Source organism: Papaver somniferum, unplaced genomic scaffold (genome assembly GCF_003573695.1).
Source record: "Papaver somniferum cultivar HN1 unplaced genomic scaffold, ASM357369v1 unplaced-scaffold_132, whole genome shotgun sequence".
NCBI classification, from domain to species: domain Eukaryota; kingdom Viridiplantae; phylum Streptophyta; class Magnoliopsida; order Ranunculales; family Papaveraceae; genus Papaver; species Papaver somniferum.
This window is the reverse complement of record NW_020622381.1, coordinates 18,348,631-18,371,805: the sequence shown is the minus strand read 5'-3', so window position 1 is coordinate 18,371,805 and position 23,175 is coordinate 18,348,631. Positions and strand designations below refer to the sequence as shown.

The window sequence follows — 23,175 nt, the reverse complement described above, 5'->3', positions numbered from 1 at the left end:
TGCGAAAGGTAAGGTCCGTAAGGACGGGGACCTAAAACCCCATCCCGTATCACTAGTTACCGTACCCGATCTCCATCCTCATTTTTAGGATAAAACATTGTCCAATAGTGACGGACCTCACGGGAATGGGTTCGGCGGGGCAAATTGCCATCCCTACTCCCTAGTCCCTACGAGCCAGAAACCAAACAGTCCCCACAAAATCGATCTTGTGAAAACAAAACTGCCGTTTACCGGTTGGAAAGTGCTTCCATTTCTAGGTAATGTTTGGGTGACCCTCGTATTTGACACCTCTCATGCTGCTTCCCACGACAATTTGGATAAAATGTTTATTCAAATGTTTGAATGACACATCGATAAAATTAGGTTGTACGTGTAATGATGTTAAAACACTCGATTCTAGGTGTCGCTCGTGCACATACACCAACCAAGACATCTCCAGAACATAAATTCCGATCCTAAGTTCCAGTCTCCAAAGAAAACAAAACCAAACCTTGCTTTGATTACCACTCTATTCACCAGAAAATCTCAGATCTACACGTTTATCTCATAATAGACCTACTCTTTTACTAGTAAATTTTTTTTGAGTCGTTGTAATCATGAGTCAGCAACAACCAAGGAGGGCTCAAGGTAATGAGCAGCAACAAGAACCCGTCAAGTATGGAGATGTATTTCCAGTATCAGGTGAGTTGGCATCAAAACCTATAGCTCCACGAGATGCAGCAATGATGCAGAGTGCAGAGAGTTCGATACTAGGTCAAACGCAAAAAGGTGGTCCAGCTTCTGTTATGCAATCTGCCGCTACCCAAAATGTAAGAGCTGGTGTTGTTGATCGTAGTCAAGTTACTGCGGCAGCTGCTGATCAAGGCGTGACTGTCTCTGAAACTGATCTTCCAGGTGGTCGTGTTGTATCTGAAGCAGTTGGAGGACAGGTTTCTAACTTCCCTCTCTAGATCATAGTTTGGAAAACCGTTAACTTGCTATAACTGTCCCCGGTTGCTCCTGTACTTTCCTTGTCTTAAGTTCCCAACCAAAAAAGCAGCACAGTCGGAGAACTTAACTAACAACTACCGCCATTTTTCTTTTATTACCAATAAATAGGTTGTTGGAAGCTTTGTTCAACCCGGGTTAGCTCAAGGGACGACAGGTAAGGTAGCATATGGAGGTAAAGACATTGACATTGGAGGAGGAGGAAAGATTACAATTGGGGAAGCATTGGAAGCGACTGCACTAACGGCAGGAGATAAGCCGGTGGATCAGAGTGATGCTGCTGCGATACAAGCAGCAGAAGTTAGGGCAACCGGACGGAACGTAATAACTCCAGGTGGTGTTGCTGCAGCTGCTCAAGCAGCTGCTACTTATAACACTCGTGTTGCGAGAGATGAAGACAAGACTACACTTGGAGATGTTCTAACTGTATGTGCTATTCAGATTGATCCCTCTCTGATAAACTGCAGGGTTTAATAATGGTTTTGTTCACAGATCTGATACTGGTTTTGTATTTTGTGCTAGGATGCGGCTTTGAAGTTGCCAGCAGATAAGGAGGCTACGCCTAGAGATGCAGAAGGGGTGGTGGGTGCAGAAATGAGAAACGACCCTAATCTTGCAACACATCCTGGTGGTGTGGCTGCCTCTGTTGTTGCTGCTGCTAGGCTCAACCAGAACAATGACTAGGTTGATGAAAATACCCAGAAATCAGTTTCTAGTGAGAAGGGGGAAAAAAAAGAGGAATGCCAGACTAGCTTTATAATGATGGTGTAGCTAGCAGTCTTGGGGAAGTCTCTCCGTTTCAGTTGTTTACTGTGTATGTGAAGTTGTAAACCTTTGTGCTTTTTGATGTGTTAATAGTGTTGCGGACCTCGCTTTTATAAATAAATGTTGAGCTTTTGCAGTAGTTTAATGTGCGTCTCTTTTCCATTTTGGTCTTCAAGCTGGGTGGAGTTTTAATCCTGTTTTCCTCGACGGACGCAATGCTAATTTCACACGGACAAGCTCGATCTATGGATGTAATGAAGGAAAAATAAATTAGATGACATGTAAAATCTCAACATAAGAGTTTTCAACTATAAAAAGATTTGAAGGTTGGTACTGAGAATTTGTCCTTCATAAGTGCACGAAAGACGCTGTGAAACCAAGTAGCCTAGGCGGCCCTAAGGTAGTTTTCACTTCGCATACACCCACTTAGTACTTCCAATGCACATCGCTGGAGTTGTACTTTCAATGCACATCGCTGGAGTTCTTTGAACTCTACTTGCAATGCAAGTCTGTTGGCAGCTGTAGCAGGGCAACAAAGGATTAAACACCTTCGCAAATCAGTTTACATTTCATGGTTACCCACTTTCGTGGCACTATCAATGCATGTTAAGCAAGTCGGTTTCCTTCACTGTCGCTCTTCTGGAACCCTTTGAAAGACAACTGCGACCAGGTTACCGCTCTTCTTAGGTTAAGTAATCTGGCTTTTTACACAACATTCAGACCTCCAGATTATCAAAACAAAAAATGAAGACAGAATGTAAACACAAAATTTACCCTACCAGTAACTTGTACAAAACATGCCTTTGCAACTGTTGTACTAACCAAATTTTGGCTTACAGGTTACAGGGTTTCAATGAGTGAATAAGACTCGGATTCCTGAAAAATGTTTGACAGGAAAAAAAAATTGCACATCCCATTGTTTTCTGATTCTTGTATATTAATGTACAAAACACAAATACAATACACAATGACACTGGACAGCAGAACTGAAGTAAAGAAGGATATAATCAAACCTTGTAAAGGTTTCCTTTCAGTTTTGCCAACAGGCCTACTGGCCATTCAGTTTTTCTTTTCTAAGCTAAACTGACCTTTTGAACTTCCAACTCTGAACTGATCAATCTAAGCAGCACTCGCACTAGCTCTCTTACTCTTGTTTCCCTGATTAGAAAGAAGGATTTCTCAGCATTTAATCATCAAGATGGGAAACCATATGAGATTATGAGTGAGTCACCACATGGCAAGCATACAATTAAACTATCTGTCAATCACATGATTGAGAGGCCGATCAATCATGACACTTGCGAGCTATTTTAAACAGGGCAAGTGGACACTAAAATAACATATTATTATACGACTTAATTTGTGTCCCATGACATTTTTCCAGTGTTTCCCTAAAGGTCACACGTCGTTGACCAACAATCTAAACCCATTTTGAGATCCCATCACACCAACACAGCAGCCAAGTATACCTTAGACACCAGTGGCACCTCCAAGACATCTATAAATCAGCACGGACTAAAACTCGTTTTAAAATGAACGTTCATAATAATATGTTAAACAGCAGATATTAATCAAACCTTGAGATAACAAGTTCGCATAGGGATGGAAACAGAACAAGCAGGTGCGCTCGCGAGCCGTAATTTTCTATCCTCGGTAGGCCTTCTATCAAGTAGGGCCGTAAAGGAAGAGTAGAAGCTGTTTCGATGTGAATAATCAGATGAGACAACTCCTCGAGGACATAAACAATCTCTTCAATTCTTAATGCCGGTAATAGACGCTCACCTGTGAGAAGGTAAGATCAGTTCAACAGGTAACACTAGAGGTGGCAAAAACCCAAGGCAGGTTAAAACATATATATTTATATATATCACTTACCAAGATCTTTCTCATCAATTAGGAATTTATCAAGTATGAACTCGCATCTCTTAGTCAGTACACTGATTGAGATCCTGCTGACTCTGGATCTTACTGCGCTCCAAACATTCGCTTTATTACTGTATCTAGGACCACACAAGAAAAACAATTACATAATACATACACAATAAAATCCTTCCACTCAATCTGTTATTTTATCAGGTTCCTCCAACTGACAGTCACAGATCAGATGTCCATTCTTTGAATACCGAAGCTGTTGGATAATATGAGTACTACGATGAAAGGCTGACAAACAGTAATTATGGCAATGGTAACACAACGAAAGATTTACCTGCACAGCAAAAATAATTTCTGCAAACAAGTTAAGGAAAATTTGCTGCAGTGTGAAGGCATGAGTTCCACAGTCTCAACGGGTAAACAGCACGTTCGTGATGCACACTGGTCCAGAGTAGAAATTAGCCGCAGCAGAATCTACAGGTGCCAGCAATTTTATAGTTAATAACAAAAGTATTTCTGAATATTAATAAAGTGTACAACTTAAGAACATCAATGCAAGCAGTAAATATACGTCGGCAAACTAGCTGGTTCTGAAAATATTTAAATGGGTCAGATAGAAAAACGATCTGACTATTTAAAATTCAACACGGGGATGACAATCTAAATGGGATGGCAATTTTGATCCAGGAGCCCCCTTACACCAAGACCCTCAATGTGCAGAACAAGTTCCGGAATCTGCTTAATTAGGCTTAGTCAAGTACATCGTTAGAGAGGATTACATCATCTGGCGCATCAGATTGTTCACTCAGAATGTTGTCTCCCAGCACATCCAGGATAGTCATCTCGAGAGTTTCATCAGCCTTCTGTGTTGCAGATGAAATGACTTTGGATGGAAGTGCACGGCCACAAGAACCAACAAGGAATATTTCGTATACGTCCGCAACTTCTTTCCACAGACGTGTTCTGGAAGGTCTTGCTATGATTGGATCTTGCAAACCATCAGCACTTATCCTGCTAACATCGTCAACAAGTATACGGTTGAAGCCTTCGACAGATAATCTCCACAGAGCCCCATCTGGATTATCTCTTCTAGTCGCCATACACCTTCACATAAGAATTTCAAAGTCATTATGCATCTCTAAGCTAGACAATACAAGTCCTCTTAATTGAAGAGAAGAATGCTGATTGCAAGCAATCATAGTAATCAAAACAAAAACGGAAGATTTTTGACCGACTTAAGCAAACATCTAAATATCTTGTTCGTCGTTAAAAACACTTAACTCAGCCTATAGGCAGTCAGCAAATGTACATCCTATCTACGTCATTCAACAATGACACCAAAATATAAGTATATCTTGAAAGAAAGGAAATATGCAAGTACTTGATACATTGAAAACCGGTGATCCACGTAGAAATGCAACAAAATTATTAATTTTGAGGGTGAGCGTTATAATGCATTCTCCCTATATAATTTAAAATCTTCTGTTTGTTTTAAGAAACACGTTGTTACTTCTAAAACATGTCATATAATCCAAGTTCCCATTTGAGTGTCTGCGGGTTACCTTCCAAAACCTTGAATGATCTCGGGAAATATATTGTACTTTTCAACCCTAGGAGCTGATACAAAAAGGTCAACCAGAACCGGAACAAGCTTTTCAGCAAACAAATGATTTGTGATGCTTGGAGGCCCACTCTTAGTTGTGGCTGAGCCTGACTTCGGAGATTGAGAGGCAGTGGCAACCCCATTAGGAAACTCCGACTTACCCATTTTTTGAGTTTTGGTGGGTGTCATAGGAGAACCCTCGAGCTTTTGCCTGTCCAAAGGAGAACCCAAATCCACATTAAGTGCCATTTTACCATTTCCTGGCTTATGTTCGTCAACTTCTGTTTCATTTTCCTGGTCTGCTAAAAGGACATCAGATCCAGGAAGGTGGCGCAAAAGCTCCCGAAGAAGATGAGACCACATGGAGGACAGGTGATCAGATGGACGCAACTGTGGTAGAACCTCCAGCATAGTACGTTGGACTGGTGGAATATGTCCCTGGAATAAATAATAAGCCATTATGTACAGAAGTTTCCCCAGTAAGATGATTGGACCAAATAACGATCTCGTGTCACCTAGTTTGTAAAATATCGATTTTTATTTGAAGGAAAATAAGGTATGATTGGTTGGCAATATGCTATTTACCCACCACCATTCAGGCCAGCCGAGAATCATACAGGAGATGGTAGGTACGTGGGCTTAAACAATGGTAGTTCTACAAAATCACATGAAAAGGGATTTGTAGCACTGCAGCACCACCAACAAGGTTCCAAAAGACTTCACCAGCAGGACAGAAGAACAAAAGAAAAGAAAATAATGTGAAACCATTGACGTACAGTATCTGCTTCAGTGCTATCACTGGTACTCTTGGGTTGCCTAACAGCCAAATGTATGATTTTCAGCAACTGCAAATACAGGTCATCATCAAACATCTTTTGTGCTTGAACAAATAGTTCACCTGCAACAAATATTTAGTCAGGTATGCACATCCAATTTTATGTAAATAGTTTTCAATGAGAAAAAGAGAGGCTAAAAAATATGCCCAATAGGGCAATAAGCATGAAGAAACCAACTCTTCTGGTAATCGCATTGTTGGTGAAAAATGTTGGTGTATATTTCTCTACTCTGCATTACCATTGCATTTATAGTTGCTGATTTGCTGATATGTTTGAATTTGACTGACGATGAAGATAACCCACCCGCCATAATTTTGGTCAGTGGATGGAGATTCAAAAAGGAACTGTCACACTAGTCTGTCACTGTTCTCTGTGAACTTAAACTTCATGATTCCTTTTCTAACATTTACTACTTGGAATATTGATGGTAGGGATAAATTATTAAAACAAATGCATCTTTATGCAGATATCAGATATTAATTGAGGCAAAATTGCTCATGCAGCGTTTTGAGATGCATTACCTAAACTCTGTAGGATTTCCTGCTTAACCTTGCTCGCAGCAACAGCACTACAGTTTGGTCCTCTTTGAAGAACAAGCTCATATACATCAAGCACTGACTTGAGGTAAGGCATAGGCATGTTCCCCTGATTCAAGCAAGAAATTAGCTAAAGAAAATTAGATGGTACTAATTGAAATTATATGCTTTTTAGAGAAAAAAGAAGTCTTTAGACTCTCTACTGCTTTCTCAATTTTGTCTGTCCTACACTGAAAGTTCTACACAAAGATCAATTATGGGGTATATCAAATTTTTGATTCAAAATAATAACTTGCAACCATTTTTCCCAATAATACATCAACTTCTAACCAACAGCTAGAATGAGCGTTTAATAGTGAAAAAAAAAAGTTGTGTTGTTGATTGTAAAAGACAGCAGCTGTGGATTTGGAAGTATGGCACAAAAAAAAAAAAAGGGTTACACTCCCACAATGAAACCACTTCTTTTCATCCTTTCGTCCACCCACCGAAACCCTTTTTTGCACAATGTGAAACTACTAACCTTGGGAGAATGTGAAACAACAGTTGTCTGCAAACAACTTATTGCAGCAAGAGCAACCTCCTTGCTACCATTTAAAATGCTATTTCTTACAAAAAGAAGCAAAGACTCCCATCCTGTAAAAATAAAAGTTGTAATTAAAACAATAAACAACTAAAAATAAAATAAGCAAGGACTCCCACCCACTGAACTACGAATATTTTTTGAAATAAGTTTCAAAGATAAACTCACCTGTCCAGAAATTGGACAAATTTTTAAGGAATGGAAAAAAGGATCTTAGAATGCGTGCAATTCCACCTAATACAAGTACAATCGTCTCATCCCACTGCTTCTGAGCTGTGTTGCGACTGTAAAGACATTTCAAGAAGTTCTTATATGTCAGTATCCTAATAACAAGAAGGCTAAGTTCTCAGTTGACAAGAACCTTTAGAAGAACAGCAAATGATATGTACTTTACCTATGATGTATGAGCATATGAATTGCTTTCCCCCCTCTTACCCCAAGTTCTTTACCTTGCCATTCATCGGTGGATGAATGTGCAGCCTGCCAGAAAGACACATGGATTTGTCAAATAATCCGCCATTTTGCACTTCATGTTCTCAGTAATAACACATTACCATGTGGGAAACGTGATCCAATGTGGGGAAAACATAATTCCAAAGGCAATCTTCCCACATGCGCCTCGAAAGCTTTTGTCCATGGGTGCCTAGAGTTTGAAAAAGTGTCCGGATTGAAGAATTCCTAACCTGCAACAATCATGTGAATATGATTATTCTATCTCTGCGCCTTTGAGAGACAGAGCAGAAGCAGCTCCATTATGTTGTTACTTATACCAACAACAATAATGACAACCAAGGTTTTAGTCCCAAACAAGTTGGGGTAGGCTAGAAATGAAACCCATGTCGAAGTCACAAAATCCAGAAACATAGAAAAACTGAAAAAGTAATAAAAAAAAACAATAACAATAATGTTACCGATAAAGTTACGTGTACTACTTAAAAAAACATAAAAGAAACAAAAAAAGGAGTTTTGCATAGCCCAGCAAAATAAAGAAAGTTCTCTTAAAAATAAAATGTAGAAAAATAACTCTTGGAGGGTTGTGGTCTCATTACATCCTTAGATTCCTTAAAACACTACAGATCAATTGTGAGTAGTTTGTAAAGAATTGTATCCAAGGGGTTGGCTTCAATACCTCGAGACTGATTTCGGTTTCATGGGTCTTGCAAGGTTCAAAGACATCCGTAATCCGGGAAATAGGAACTAAATCTTGTTATATCTGCCCATTAGAAGGTCCAAATAGTGTCTTGAACAAATAGGATCACAGCAATCAAGAAATGACATGTGATCTCATCACAATTACCACTTCATTATTGCGCTTTCAGGCCCAAAGCATTTATATATATACACATCTATCACTGTATCATTAGTGCCGTACTGATGCCGCCCCATGTGTAGTAATTGAGGTTTGAGAGGAAACAGTGCAGCCATAGTTATTAGTTATATTTATTTTGTTTTAAGTTCTTTATTTTCATCTTTCTTCTCTTACACAAGTACACACATGTATATCTTCGTTCGTCTTTTCCCAAAGTCAATATGTACCATTCATGTGTGCATGTTGTCACCCTTTTTTATGTTTGTCGCTAGCAATAGTAACAAAATTGACAAACCCGAAAGCTCACATTTTAAAAAACGGATATACCCAAAATGGTACTAACGACTGTACTAAGAGACCAATAACTTTTATTATGAGGAGACAAATCCTGACGTGCTCTGTCTACACGAGAAGGTGTATGCACTCAACTCCTAATTAATCTTACTAAAATAACAAGTAATCTTTCTCAACAATTTATTTATTAATACAATACTGAAAGAAGAAACTGAAGGTAACATATAACATTTACCAGACAATAAGGAATAGTGCTAGTTTTTCTACTTCCACAGCAAATGTCAGTCAGCCACTGGCGTCAAAAAAGGCAAGAACTAAGAGAATCTATCAAGAGGCTGAAGACTTAGGTAAGGGTCTCCAATACCAGAAATCCAGAATGCTGGTCAAGCAACTGTTACGGCTACCACACTAGTCTTAACTGGTCTTAAAACCAGCAAGAGGCTCAAAGACTTCTCACCAAGGATAGTCAGTCTGGGTTATAAGTACTACCAGTCTAAGGGCCGCCACTAGAAGTCCATATTTCTCTGAACTGTGTGTAAAGGTTACCTATCATCACTGACTATAAACAAATAAGCTTTCCTTGTTACTAGCTTTCAGATATGGCAAGTAAGCTAAAATCATATGCTAATTTACTAGGAATTTCAATTTACAACACTATAAAGTAAAAAATAAAGGTAAATATACTTATAGAAAGAAAGAAGATGTAGTGGTATGACAATGACTCGTTGCCCATGTTGCTGAAAGGAAAAATTAATCACTTATGAGCGGGTAGCACCGATATCAATTTCGGGGAAGAGGGTCTGCATATCAAGTTCGCTTAGGAGGCTTTTCTTAGCTTATTTGTTTTCTACCTGCGATACGGGACTCACCTTTTACAGAACCCCCATCTACATTTTCCGCTTCTCATGAGCTTATAATTATTTCCCAGCAATTTATTGAAAAGGAAAACTATCAATGAGATAGCATACAGATTTGCCGATACTTGTATTAACCAAGCTATAAGACGATGGAAAAATTGAAACTCCACAGAGATGGGCATCATACCTCTGGCCTCTCATCAGCTCCAAGCTTTTGAAGTAGAGAGAAAACTGAGAATAGCAATTTTTCACGATCGCTCGTCCGCACTAATGGAAAACGTTGATGAATTTTATCTTCAACATCTTCATCAATCTTTTCATCACCTTTGTGCTTTATAGCATGTCCATCGATAGATGCTGAAAAGTCAATGGACATCATTCAAATGTATGTTCCTCGGATGCTTATGCATTCTAGTCACTTATTTATAGCAGCAGCAACCAGTCATACAAGAGTGATGAGAACCTGTTTCCTTGTGTTCAGGATTCCCATGAGGGAGCCCCTTAGCAATAAAATCAGTTGTAGTCCAGAGAAGGCCTATCGCTGTCAGGCTTATATTAAGTTCGGTTAATTGGGCACTATATGCTCCTGTTACTTCTATACATCTGAAAAGTTAGCCAGAAATGAGCATAGGGTCGGAATATGCCATAAAATGTCATCAGCCCATAACTACGCGGATGAGCAAAGAAGCTAATGAACCCAATAATAGATCACGAGTTGCCAATAGTTTGACAAAGAATCTTACATGTCCAAGCAGTGTACAGGTATAGTCGCTAGCCCATCATTCATTATAACACGTATGCTCTACAAAATATAAGAGAGAAGCTGCATAATCTTGATTACTTGATCATAATACTTTTGAAGCATAACCAAAGACCCATACCTGGAATCCTAACGGGATAAGATCCCTCTCTGATGCGTCGGCAACAGACCTAAAATTGAAGTACACAAAACATAGTTAAAGAAAAATGAAAAGGAAGCAAGAAAGCGAAGAACAACAGCAATGAAAACAAGAAAAAAAAAGTGAGAGTTAAAGACCAAGACAAACCTCAATGTTTCGAGAATTGCAGGCCAACTATAATACAGCTTGTCCCCGTGTCTCTAAGAGAAAGTTTAGGAGAGACAACAATAAGATAATTTGAATAGCAGAAATGCAGATTAAATGACAGTTCTTTATTTACTGACCTCCAAAACATGCAGCAGAATTTTCAACGATCCAGCTCGGACATCAAGGTTTTCTGTTGAAAAGTAAAGGACCCGCAATGGTGATATCACAGCATACTCAAACGAATTTGATTCTGTACTGGTAATATCCATCTGAAACAGAGAAAAGGGTATATCAGTATCACATACTTCACTCTTTTGGACCGTAGAACCAGACAACTAATAGAGAGTGCCCTCACTTCCTTATTTGGATGTCTAAAACGAGACACTTGGAATTTGTCAGAACCTAATACAGAACATATCGATTGATCTAATGCCTCCAGTGCCAAATTTCGTAAGTGGTGACTAGAATTATCCGCAAGCTGCAGCATACTAGATTATGTTAATAGGAGCATATACTGCAGTAAAAATATTTGATAAGAGCAATCACATTTGCTATTACCTCAAGAAGATGTCCAACAACTTGATCCCACAGAGGCTCCACTCCTAATAACATGATATACTTGCAGCTCAGCAATCAGCATATATTGAATGGTGCAAATCGAAGTACAAAGGAATGTGTGTGACTACGCTAATGTATCATTTTGCAACTCTGCAAACTAAGAACATAAGAAATGACAAAGTACAGAAAGCTCGATAAATGTTTCAAAATGTACAAACACGAAGCCATATATCTTAACTTTAAAAACCAGGTTAGTAGTGAGTGACCTGGCTTTCAAAACTCTTATCTTCTAGAATGCACTTACAAATTGTTAATTTCCAATCATTCAAAATGGTAGCATAACAAACTTCTCTAGTGTTAAAGTTATGCTTGCAACAAAGAAGTAAATAGGTTCAACACAATAATCATGATAAACATAATAGGACTTCATAAGCTGTCCAGGATATGCCATTTCTAGAAACATACACAATATTTTTGATGCGCAGAAAGCAAATGCATCGACAATAACACCAAGTAAAAATACGGAAAGAAAAAGGTTGAGTAAAAACGGAAATCATTTCTATGAGCTCTCAACTACTGACCCTTCTCGGAATTATTACATTCCGAGTTTCAACTTTCATGAGAGATAATTGGAAATCGGTGACCCAATTGTGGGGGTAAATCGGGTCAACTGTGGGTCGTGAGTAATTCTATAACACTGTTTTTAGCAGCAAATCAAATATCAAGAACCGACTGTGCCTAATAAATACAACATAGAAGATGATGGTATATAATCCGATTGCAAGTTATTGTGCAAAAAAAACAAAGAAATAAACTGGAGATTTCCTCACAAAGATCTGATACGTACTGTGCATATTATTTGTTAGTATCGATATCATTTTTTCAACGGAGAAAGTTATGCTTCCAATGTGCTGACTTGAAGTTTGTACAGGATTACTTGAGTTTCCTGGCATGCATTGATTTGATAGTTGGCGTAGGGCAGAAAGAAGTGACTTAACTGCAGATATGTGCATCATTGCTGAGCTCTCAAACAACTTCTCAACAGAGAAAAATTATGTTAGAATATGTTTAAGAAAGAATTGACATCAAGAAGTCCAGTGGTTTCCTTACTTGAGAATTCAGTGAAGAAAGGATGCTGAAATCACTATACTGGCCAGATGATTCTCTTGTGAGCCTTGGAACCGAAGCAGAGACCTCCTAGGCACATACAAAAGCAAGAAAGAGTTAAGCGCGTCGGCTCAGGGTGATGCCCATGTTAGAAACCACACATGTCCCAATCAAGGTACAAAATATTAAATTACATCTAGTAACATGCAGGCAATAACATATCATTGAAGTGCAGAGCAGAAAACAGTATGAAGAGAGGTTCTTTAACATGTGATAGAAATTGATTGGGGGACCTATAGGTCCAAAAAAAAATTAGAAGCATAAGATTAGATCCGGTTGTTCGTCTCACAAGCCTCGATGCAAAATACGAATCTAAGTTATGGAATCAAATATCCTCAGAAAAGAAGAATCAAGTCGCACGATGGATTTATATGCCAGCAATCAGCTCTTGCATTTCACTCTGTACTTGATTAAGCAGATGTGCCAGCTATTTTATTTTATTTTTGTTTGTTATTGCAACATACTGGTATATTTTACTTACAAATTTCACTATGATACTCTAATACTGGCTTCGAAAGAATATTGAGAAAACATTCAACGCACCATTGATTAATTGACCTTCCTAGTGACTGATAAAAAAAAGAGAGACATTACTGAACTTCCAAAGCAAAAAGCAAAGAATTAGCGTCACATCTTGGCTGTGAGGTAATCACTTTAAGAATCAATTGGTATACAAGAGAGCATGACCTCTGAGAAAAAGCATCCACCCTTATCCACAATCGAAGGAAACAAAAAGAACAAGCAGCCACTATACCACGTCATGACTATACAGAGACGAATAGCGTATATCGCTATCATTCAATACTGCTGGTTCAGCATTTCACGACACAGGCGCGACAAAGGTAACAAACATATTTTCATTCAAACCTGCGTTGTAGCATGTGGAGAATGGATTGCCCGATCTAGTGCAGCTAGAGTCTCCAGCACCTACATAGGATTGGCAATAATGCTAAGTACGAGAAAAAATAACAATATTAAAATCAAGCAAACTAAACTTTTAAGCACTTTACAAATATCACTACATTTACACCGTGCCATTGTCATAGGCAGCACGTTGAAATCCAAAACCTCATCAATGGGATGATTAGATGAAAAGTTATTAGACTCGATATCTACTGTTGATGTGAACACAAAACACATCATGCTACGTTATTATGTGATGTAAGAAAGAAGGAAGCAGTGGAAGAGGAAAACATCAAAGACATACCAAAATCCATGATGTGCCCAACATATTATGTAATCGATGAGATATGTTGAAGAGGGTCCTCAAGGCCTGTGACACAAGAAAGGAACTTTGGCACTTAGTAAAAATTGACCACAAAAATTTAAAATAATGGACAAAAATTCTACAGCAAAAGTTTCAAAAGAATATAACACATGTGGAGCCAAACTCAACACCTGCACGTTCTTTGGAGTAAGGACTACACTATCCCGCAGATCAATTGAATGTTCGGCTCGCTTTGACCCGGGAGATTGTAAAACACTGCTGAAGGATCAGATAATATTGAAATAAATCAACTTCATGTATAACCTGCAGATATAAGCAGCTGATCTGAAATTATGGACAAGTACCTCCTCTTTTCAGCCTCAATTGGCATACTGATCGTGAATTTGCATAGGGACGCAAGGAAAGAATTCAAAGGTTCTACAGCATGGAGCACCCCACATGCCTGCAAATAATAAGTCAACATCACTAACATCTAGGAACAATGTAGTTTGAGAATTCAAAACTAAGCTGAATCGGCTGATCTTTTCTATGTTTTTTTTATTTGAAGCTGATCTTTTCTATGTAATCATACTGTATGTATCACTTTTAAAACTAAAATGATAAACCATGAACATAACCTAACAGTAATACAGGATACTTAATGAAAATAATAACCAGAGGGTTACAGGCTAAACCACACAGCATGTGTATTGGGTTTACCTGAGTGAATGCCTGATATCCTTTCAATATTTCCAATATGATAGCTTCTCCTTGTGACCTTCCAACACAGAGAGATTAGTTGCATGAAGTATTATAGCTGTACCGCAAGACATTTTTTAGCTCAGCCCAGACAAACAACGCACCTACCTAGTCAAAATCAGGGAAAGAGCATCAAGGATGGTCAACCACATGGAATCAACCATAGCGGTGCACAGAACTGCAGTTTCCCCAGTACACTTGAATGGAGGTTCACTATCACATCTGGGGGATTCAAGCTGGATATATCAAGAAGGGAAAAAAAAAATTGTCATATGCTACCCCCACAAATAATTTAAGGAAATAAGTAACTCTTACCTCACCAACATCCACAGCTTCATCTGTCAAAGTGGCCACGGTAAAAATGACACCTAAAAGACCTTCAACTGCTAAAGTTATTGCATGAGCTTCACTAGCAACCATGACTGCAGCATTTGAAGCATCATTGTCCAGGCTCCACTCGATTCCTAGAAGAACTTAAGAGTCAGCCAAGGTGCGAAGAATCTTAGCTATGGATATGTATCTACATAGAAATCGAAAAAGATTCAGGACAATGTGTCCCTATAGCAAAAGATGCAAACCTAGATTCAAACCTAGTCTGACATAGACCTTCAGCCCAGAACAGACGTATCTACCTCAACAAGTGAAAGCATATAACTACCACCCATTTTACAGACATAGAACAAAGGAGGAGGCATCAAATGCAGATGCACGGTCAAAAAGCAAGGTAGCACCCAAGGTTGGCATGGTTGTTTTGATAATTTGCAAGGTTTTAAAAAACGAAAGCGCGGGGCGAAGCGCTCTCATACTAAAGCGTAAAGCGCTGCGAAAGCGAGCTTTTTAAAATATATTCTGAAGAGCAAATAAAAGAAAGTTCAGACATAACAAAAGGAACAATTAAACTAACTTTGCATATGGCATACTGATACTTCATATTCTACCCAAGAGCTATCTAAATATACTAGCCACGAATATCTGCATCATTCATATCATCATGTAGACAGTCATCGTTATCATGATCATCATGCCCCATAAATTAGTTTTATTAGTATTTAGTTAGAAAATGTGAACCAGGACCTACTGGGCTTCAAAAACCATCTCTTTATTTTCTAACATAAGCCAATTCGTAAAGCGGCGCTCTAGAAGCGCCTAGGACCTGAAGCGCAAAAAAGCGCCCTAAAGCGCGCCCCACAAACGCTTTTTTAAACCATGATAATTTGCATAAATCCCATAGAAACTTGGCGTAGGAAAACAGGTTTCTGGATGTCAAGTTATCCACTAATAAGTTTTAAATTCCTAAACATAGGAAACATACAGTCCACCATGGTTTTTAGCAGATGGAATGATAAGGCCATGCGGCTAGAAAACTGATTGTGTGAATTGGTAACTATTCCTCGCTTAACCCTATTGCACGATTGGAAACTCCAGAGTAGGTCCTGTGCATTTTTAGACCCCGAGATTTTCCAGAAGAAAAAAAAAACAAAACAGAACAGAACAGAAAAGAAACTGATACCTTTGGCTTTGCTACTAAACATTCCTGCAACTGCCACAAGGCTTTCTTCGCTTGTATCTGGAATCTAAAATAAGAACTAGGCAACGTCAAGGAAGTAATGGGGAGATAGAAAGCATCAATAAAAAAGGAGTGCGATGAATGAACCCCCTAGTCCTATAGTTTTATCAGCACAATTGAGATGAAAAAGGAACATGCTAAGCCATGTATCCTAAGCCATTAAACCCCTTCTTTCCTTTTCCGCTACCAAACTAAACATAGCATGAGGTAGACAAACACAGTTTTAATATCAGCCAAAGGCACGTGATGTGGTTCATGAAAAATAAACCCAAATTCCCAAACATACATAGATAAAATATACAGCAAATGAAGAATACTTTCACCTGTATACTTGAAACAACTCTAGCAAGAGCTTTAATCATACCCTCGACAACATTTGTGTTCTTGGGATTCCTACAAGCCATATAAATTAAGAATTATGAAAATGTGCTAATGAGACATCAACTTTTGTTTGAGTGTAATATCAACATCCTAAACTCTACCAAGTTTCAGCACACAATTACGTCGCTGCAGATTAAAATATAAGTTACCTCAATCAACAATACACCCAATAGATAGCTTACAAGTTACAAGTAACTATTCCGTAAAGGCTACAAATTCAAATTATTTTACTATCGTAATTGTACTTTTTTCGGTCCCTCCTCAGCTTGTCTTTCTCAAAGTTGCCTTTTCATACATGAAGTTTAACAGCATATAAGTTAACTTGTTCTCCAGAAATCTTTTAGGCAATAATTTCAAACCTCTATCTTCACACTACTAAACTCACACTGACAGAGTGTGATTCCCACACATCAGGTACCCAATCTACTAGTGTAGACAACTTTCTGCTGGCTCTACCATTTTAAAACATGAACCAACCCAGCAAAAACATGATATCTTCAATTTCACTCTCAATGATTAAAGAGCACATTTATTCTAACAGGATAATGCGATGAAACAACTCATCATGGTCATAAACTTTAGAATGGCGGTAAATTATATACTCAAGGTAGATTTCTTACATGTCAAAATTCTGGAAAAGGAGGCTTAATGTCCGTACCTCCACGCAAAATCCCTGCCAGAACAGCAAGGTTTCTGATTTTTTTAGGAAGATCCTACATTGCTATGTGCCAGATGACCAAATCTGACATTGAGTGAAGGGGATATGCAAGTAAAAATATGTCTGAGCTATTAATTTTACCCTTAATACTTCTAGAACAAGAATGCGGTGCCACAGTCGTGAATCCAGAAAAGTTACCTTCACCAACATACTAAGAAAAACCTGCAGTACGCAACAAAAAACGTTATTCCTAGTAACCAGACATGCTTAATCAAACTAAGAATCTGTATATCAGATTAAAACCAGTGATTTAACTTGACACATATACCAGTTCACTGACCAAAAACAATGAGGAACCAACTAATGCAATCATACCTCACACTCGGTGACAAGGGATGAACTGTAAAGTCTTATAACATGAGCGACCGATCGCAAGACCAGACGGCGAAAAGAAGGCTCTCCCGCTTCACCCTCAAGCTGAATACACATGGAATTCGAAGTGCACAAAAGCAAAAACTTATTAGTAGATCTGCTCACAAAATAAAAATTGATGCCTATAATAATTCATATCATCTAACTTAAATTACCTCAGCATTGGTCCGGAGTGAAGTCATGAGAAGTGAGCAGATTTGATGACGCAAGACCTGATAATGTCACATCAAACGAAGGCTTGATAATCCAAACCAAACAAAAAACAGATGGCGCTAGATGTCTACATATGAAATGATGAATATGCGACTCATAGTCCAAATAGTGAGCATAAACCTTAACCCAAGGTGAGTAAGGCTCGAAATACGCTTTATACATTATTATTTATTTATTTATTTTTAAAAAACATATTAAATACCACAATAAACCCTGGTACAATATTCGAGAAACAACTATCTGATCCATAAAAAAATGGCTGTTGCAAGTTATTTAGAGTAGTTTATTTTTTACAAAGAGAAAGGAATACATACATGACAAAAATTAGATAGGCAATTATTTATCATCAATTCCTTATCATGATACCCTAACACTATAGGGGTATGCATCGTGAGTTCTACTCCACATGGTGTAAACCAAATTTAGACTGACAAACATTTATCACCATGATACCAGAACACTTTTTGCAGCATGAGTCTTACACAACATGGTGTATATCAGATGTTGTCAGGGCTGTCAGTGGGAGAACCACTAGTGTATTTGATGTTAGTTATAAGAGAACAAAAGAAAGCTATCTCAATTTTAAGGCATGAGACAAACGCATAAAATAGATGACCCAAGAAATACAGAAGTGCCTTATAAATCAAAATGTGACGAAGCATAAGTTCTAGTAATTACATGATTCATCAGTAAGCCTGGATCGTTATAAAATGGATAGGTTCACAACGTGCCAAACAGTGTAAGCTTTAAGTGGGGTTTATGCAGGATACATTTATCATGCAACAGGAATTTGGCAGTTACCTGTTCGTATGGCACCAAAGTCCTAAATATAGCGACATAATTTGACAGAGTGAACCTGTAGAAACGCAAATTTCGCAATCAATGACTAGATTCATTCACACAAAGAAAAACTTATGAGTATGAGCTTCTCCTTTTTTGCATAGCATGCCTCTAGTTCATATGGTGTTACTTAAAAGTTGCAATAGCAACTGCAAGTAACCACAAAATGGATAGCAGCATGATGAACATCCAACTAAAAGTAACTCTCCTTAAACTCAAAAGATACTAGATTCCAGAAAGTTTTAGGTTTCTATAACAGTACACAAACACTCTGCGAACTACAACTACAAGGAATAATAAAGCAGACAAAGACAGTAAGACACACAAAGAAATTATACATGCAAATTAACTAGCTAACTTATTCAGTCATTTGGTCTTACTCAACATGTCTGATCAGCTGAGTCAACTCTAACTGGTCCACTGGTCTGACTCACTTACGAGTCAGATACGAATAATACCCCCACTCCTAATTTAACTTGCATACATACAAATAACTAGTTGATCAACTAAGTATAGCTATCTATCCCTTATATAAACTAACTTGAAGCGTGATTAAGTCTATTATAATAAAGATATTGAAACAAATATTGGTGCAATTGCTATATGATTCGGAAGTCAACTTGTTTATATGAAAATAACATAAGAGGAATAGATTCCTTACTCTAGTATATCAAGTACAAATGTCCGTTGAAGAGAGTTAATGCGTAACCACGTTGCCTAGTATCACACAAACAACCATTGATAAGAAATCAGTAAATGCTGTATTAATTAGACTAATAGGCGACTAATATAGGGATGGATGCATAACAACTGCCAGAATGAACTTTGAAGAATTTCATAATTTTGGATGGTAGAATAGAAGTATGAATTTAAAAAATCAGGCCAGCAAAGAAGCTGGTATAAAAAAATCAGCACATACAGATCCACCTGCAGCTAGTGCTGTCAGGTCTTCAAGCAAGCGAAGCCCAATTTTTCCTGCTTTAGTTAAACTATCTCGCACTGGCAGTGGCCCTCCAGAAGCAAAATCATTTTCAAGTGACCTGTCAACATGTGCGCCAGCAGAAGCAAGAACATAAACATAATTCCAAAGTTTCAAAACACCATGCAAGTTTCTCTCTACATATGATCTCTGAACAAGTATGTAGCAGCTTACAAGAGTAGAATACAATAGACAAATGGTATCTGCAGTTACATACTCTGCGCGGTTTATACTGCGACTGAGATCACCAGTGACTGAATTGGATCGAGAGGAATGACTTCCAGCACCCGCTTTACCAGCAGGAAGTGACTCAGCAGCGATAACATGATCAAAAATCAACGCCACCGCTTGCCTGAAAGTAGCTGCAGCAGTACTACAGAAAATAATCTAAAATCAAATTGAGTACATACAGAAAATAGAATGGAGATATAGCCAAGACAACTAAAAGGAACAAATTAACAATAAAATAACAAGTTATTCTTGGTCACATATTAAGTTATACTTCAACTTACTTGCGCACACTATCAGATGACCGGTTATTTTCAAGGAGAAGCAGACATATACCAAGTGCTTGGGCCATATTGTCCTGAGAATTGTAAACCATGTTGTGCTATGTTAAAATTATTCAAACACCAAAAAGATATTGTATATCAAGTATTCTAGCTATCCACATCATTACCTCCCAAATCTCCTGTTTTATTTTCTTTGTTCTTGTTGGGATCTTTTATTTGGTTTTTTAATTATTTTCCTTAGCTAATTAAAATCATCATAAGAAAATAGCTAAAACACAAGGAGTCTTATGGAACAAACCCTAGAAAACAGGAAAACAAACTCAAGTTGGCATTACTAAGATCGTACTCATACAAATAAGCTGGCACCATAACTGTTCATCTGCGACAGGCAGCCTCTTACTTGAATATGACACACAAATGGATGTTCATGTCAATTATGGAGGGCCCTAACACACATGCATGAGTAATTAACAAACATATATGTAATCACAGTTTTGCTTAAATAAGTTTATTCTTTACTTTTTTTTTCCTTTCCAGTAAAAACAGTCTACTCAAAGCTAGTTATAGGGGTAACATTAACTAGTTAAACATATTGGATTATCAGCACATCTGCTGCTCTGCACGGAGTTCAAAAAACCACGTTTGCAGTTTACGGTATGCAGAAAAGTCATGGAAGCACGGTAGGTAAAAACCATCATCGCTAAATAAATAAAAAATAAAAAAGAGTGAACACTGAAGGCATGGAGAAAACTAGAAAGTGTGCAACTCGGAATCACCTCATTTTCAGGATGTAATCGCGACTGGAATATAATAAGTATAGTTTGTAAAGTCTTCAGTTGAACAATGTCATCTGCCATTTCAGCATGCTGAAATAATAACACAAGTGGGCATCAGCCTTGACATTAAATACTATCAAATCAGCAACATCGTAAGTAACACAAGCTTACTTTGTGAGAGAACGCAAGTTTAAATGCAATGGTATATGGAATAAGAAAGAAACCACCAGCTAAATTGGAGCAGTAATAATGAGCGTGCTGACTGAATATTTCAGCAAGTACTGCGTACGGTCACCTATCAATCTATGGTTAAAGCTGCCATGCACACCATATTAATAGACAAACCAGATGTCTACAGTTCTCAAGGCAAAGAATGGGCCAAACTGATCGAAAGCATGGTTCTAAAAATCAGCCAAGGGTGTGCGAACTCCGCGTATCTCTGAACGTCTTTTCATGCCTCTACAAGGTCCGTCTTTTACCCAAAAAATGTGATCTTCAATGGTCCTCCCGAGGCATTTTTGTGGAGAAGTCCGAATAAAACTAACGTGACTATAAGATTTTTTTTTTTTTTTTTTTTAAGATTTAGAAGGGTAACTTTATAGTTCTTCCACTACTGCCAAACTACAGAGAACAAAGAAGTGAATGAGTAAGACGATCAAGGCACCGCCTTTAGGTACTACGATAAGGCTAACAATTCGAGGAGAACCTACGGCTCAAGGCACCGCCTTGCCTCTTCAGAGGAAACTGCCTTGCACAGCATAAACGCATTTTAAAGCCTTGATCCAAGGAAAAGAAAACAGTGTATCACTGTTTCAAGTCAAAATGGATACTCAGTTCTGAAAATGCAAACACCTGTACATAACCGTGGAGTATTATACCTCCTGTTCTTTCTTGTCTCTCGCCACTTGGAGGTGGTGAACATAACAATTGAAGTCTAAAATTCTTTGGACACCGTGAAAGGAGAATATAAAGAGTCTACTTGCTACGAAGCTACAAAGCAGAAATGCTTACAAGACAAGGATTTCATTTTCCAAAGCAGTTGATTTTGACACAGAAAGCACTCATGCATGTGGATGTTATACATGTCCAACTGTGGAACTCTCTTTCCAAAGTACATCAAGTAACAGATAATCCATAGACAAACAATGCAGGAGCTTATACACATGCCATTTTAATACCAAATCAGTTTTGGCAACAGTAATGGTGAGAATGATATGTAAACATATCTTACAAAACAGTTTGCACGTTTCTGAGTTTCAAGTGTGCAACAATTGTATAAACCTATATCTACTTCTTCCCATGGACTTACTTGCCACTACCATTTTCAGTCTCCTATCAATACTTAGTTAGATTGGAGTGGAAAAACAATCTCAAGAGGATAAGGAACTTACATCTTTCAAGGTAGATAAAATCTCCTTCAATGCTGATGGTGCAACAGCATCGTGAGATATCAACTTTTGTAAACATGAAAGTCCAATAGTACTCATCTTCACAGTTTTAACCTCACAAGCCATCAAGAATATCTTCAATATATCATCATTCTGTGCAATTTCAGCCGGACTCGACAACAATCTCAACTACAATTTCACGAAAACCAAAATTCGACTTAACAAATTATCATATTTTCGAGGTAAATCACAGATCTCAAATGAAATAACAGATCAAATTGTGGAAAGAAATAAGAACCTTTCTAATTGCATGTTCGGCGCCTTCTTTAACTACAGGATATCTACGGCGAGCTTCTGTAGAAAGAGCTCGTAGATCTGCCTCAAGAACAGCCATGAAAGCCATTTCTATAATGAGATCGATTTAATATAAATGAATAAAATTAGGGTTTTGGTAATGAAAACTTCCTAAAATTTGAATTTAGCATTGCTTTTGATCAAGTAAGATTTTTGGGAAAGCAAAATGGACTTCTTTCTTTCCCGTCAAGTGTTGGTTTTAGAAAGAGAGGAAGAGAGTGTTACTGAATGTCGCTTGGCAGAGTTAAAGAGGCGAGGGGATCTTTCTTTTCTTCTTTGGTGTACAGGGGACCCGGGGGAATGATGCGAGCATACCAACTTCATAAGGCCAAGCCATAGGGTGCATGGCATTCCTTCCCTATCCCTCGTTTGTGGGGAAGGGCCCGGAAGGCAGCCTCATTACGGTGTTCATGTATCCCTTCCCTACACGATAGTTTCCGTATGCATAGTGTTATACGACTACTGAGTTTCTGTGTAAGTCAATTCGCTGACTTGACCGTAGTCGTATTATAGGTTTAAGTTCACAGAACTCGCTTTGCTCGCCATTTCTTCTTCTTCCTTCTTCTTCTTTATTTTTTTCCTCTCTAAAACCCTATCAACCCCCTTTCGATTTCAAGACTTTTGGGTGCGATTCAGAAGCTAAAATTCAATGGGTTTGTTCCTTACTACCTGAAAAGGCGAGGGTACCAAATATACCTC

At 38.2% G+C, this 23,175-nt stretch overlaps 2 protein-coding genes across 5 annotated transcripts; one reads left to right on the top strand and one right to left on the bottom strand.

Annotated features, from left to right (window-relative positions):
- Positions 1-449: 449 nt before the first annotated feature.
- On the top strand, positions 450-1,824 carry LOC113332653 (late embryogenesis abundant protein D-34-like). Its single transcript, XM_026579176.1, has 3 exons — positions 450-929; positions 1,099-1,413; positions 1,510-1,824. The coding sequence occupies exons 1-3, from the start codon at positions 597-599 to the stop codon at positions 1,669-1,671; spliced, it is 810 nt and encodes a 269-aa protein (XP_026434961.1). The 5' UTR covers positions 450-596; the 3' UTR covers positions 1,672-1,824.
- Positions 1,825-2,497: 673 nt separating this feature from the next.
- On the bottom strand, positions 2,498-22,714 carry LOC113332619 (protein MON2 homolog). 4 transcript variants are annotated; one of them, XM_026579141.1, is made up of 43 exons: positions 22,421-22,714; positions 22,126-22,311; positions 20,735-20,824; positions 19,959-20,032; positions 19,664-19,819; positions 19,387-19,507; positions 19,129-19,184; positions 18,429-18,483; positions 17,570-17,626; positions 17,358-17,459; positions 17,124-17,204; positions 16,945-16,997; positions 16,267-16,336; positions 15,887-15,950; positions 14,692-14,840; positions 14,485-14,612; positions 14,338-14,395; positions 13,983-14,080; positions 13,809-13,896; positions 13,618-13,683; positions 13,278-13,337; positions 12,354-12,440; positions 12,091-12,277; positions 11,244-11,287; positions 11,041-11,163; positions 10,823-10,954; positions 10,686-10,738; positions 10,521-10,569; positions 10,383-10,441; positions 10,103-10,242; positions 9,827-9,996; positions 7,734-7,862; positions 7,574-7,659; positions 7,348-7,463; positions 7,120-7,232; positions 6,585-6,708; positions 6,004-6,125; positions 5,187-5,665; positions 4,404-4,728; positions 3,959-4,098; positions 3,628-3,752; positions 3,330-3,534; positions 2,498-2,910 (listed from the first exon to the last, which is right to left on the bottom strand). In XM_026579141.1, exons 1-43 carry the CDS (start codon positions 22,523-22,525, stop codon positions 2,826-2,828), a joined length of 5,010 nt encoding a protein of 1,669 aa, XP_026434926.1. In that variant the 5' UTR covers positions 22,526-22,714; the 3' UTR covers positions 2,498-2,825. The 4 variants fall into 4 exon arrangements, with proteins under 4 accessions (XP_026434926.1, XP_026434928.1, XP_026434927.1 ...); XM_026579143.1 differs by having other exon boundaries at positions 3,628-3,746; XM_026579142.1 differs by having other exon boundaries at positions 13,809-13,893.
- Between the last annotated feature and the right edge of the window lie 461 nt (positions 22,715-23,175).

Bases quoted from the DNA above. Each gene is read 5' to 3' on its own strand.
- LOC113332653 (XM_026579176.1), top strand. From the start codon at position 597: ATGAGTCAGCAACAACCAAGGAGGGCTCAAGGTAATGAGCAGCAACAA. The intron at 930-1,098 runs GTTTCTAACTTC...ACCAATAAATAG, and splicing joins CTGAAGCAGTTGGAGGACAG to GTTGTTGGAAGCTTTGTTCA. The intron at 1,414-1,509 runs GTATGTGCTATT...ATTTTGTGCTAG, and splicing joins CACTTGGAGATGTTCTAACT to GATGCGGCTTTGAAGTTGCC.
- LOC113332619 (XM_026579141.1), bottom strand. From the start codon at position 22,525: ATGGCTTTCATGGCTGTTCTTGAGGCAGATCTACGAGCTCTTTCTACA. The intron at 18,484-19,128 runs GTAAGGAATCTA...GCGTTTCTACAG, and splicing joins TTTGTACTTGATATACTAGA to GTTCACTCTGTCAAATTATG. The intron at 6,126-6,584 runs GTAATGCATCTC...TATTTGTTGCAG, and splicing joins GGAAATCCTACAGAGTTTAG to GTGAACTATTTGTTCAAGCA.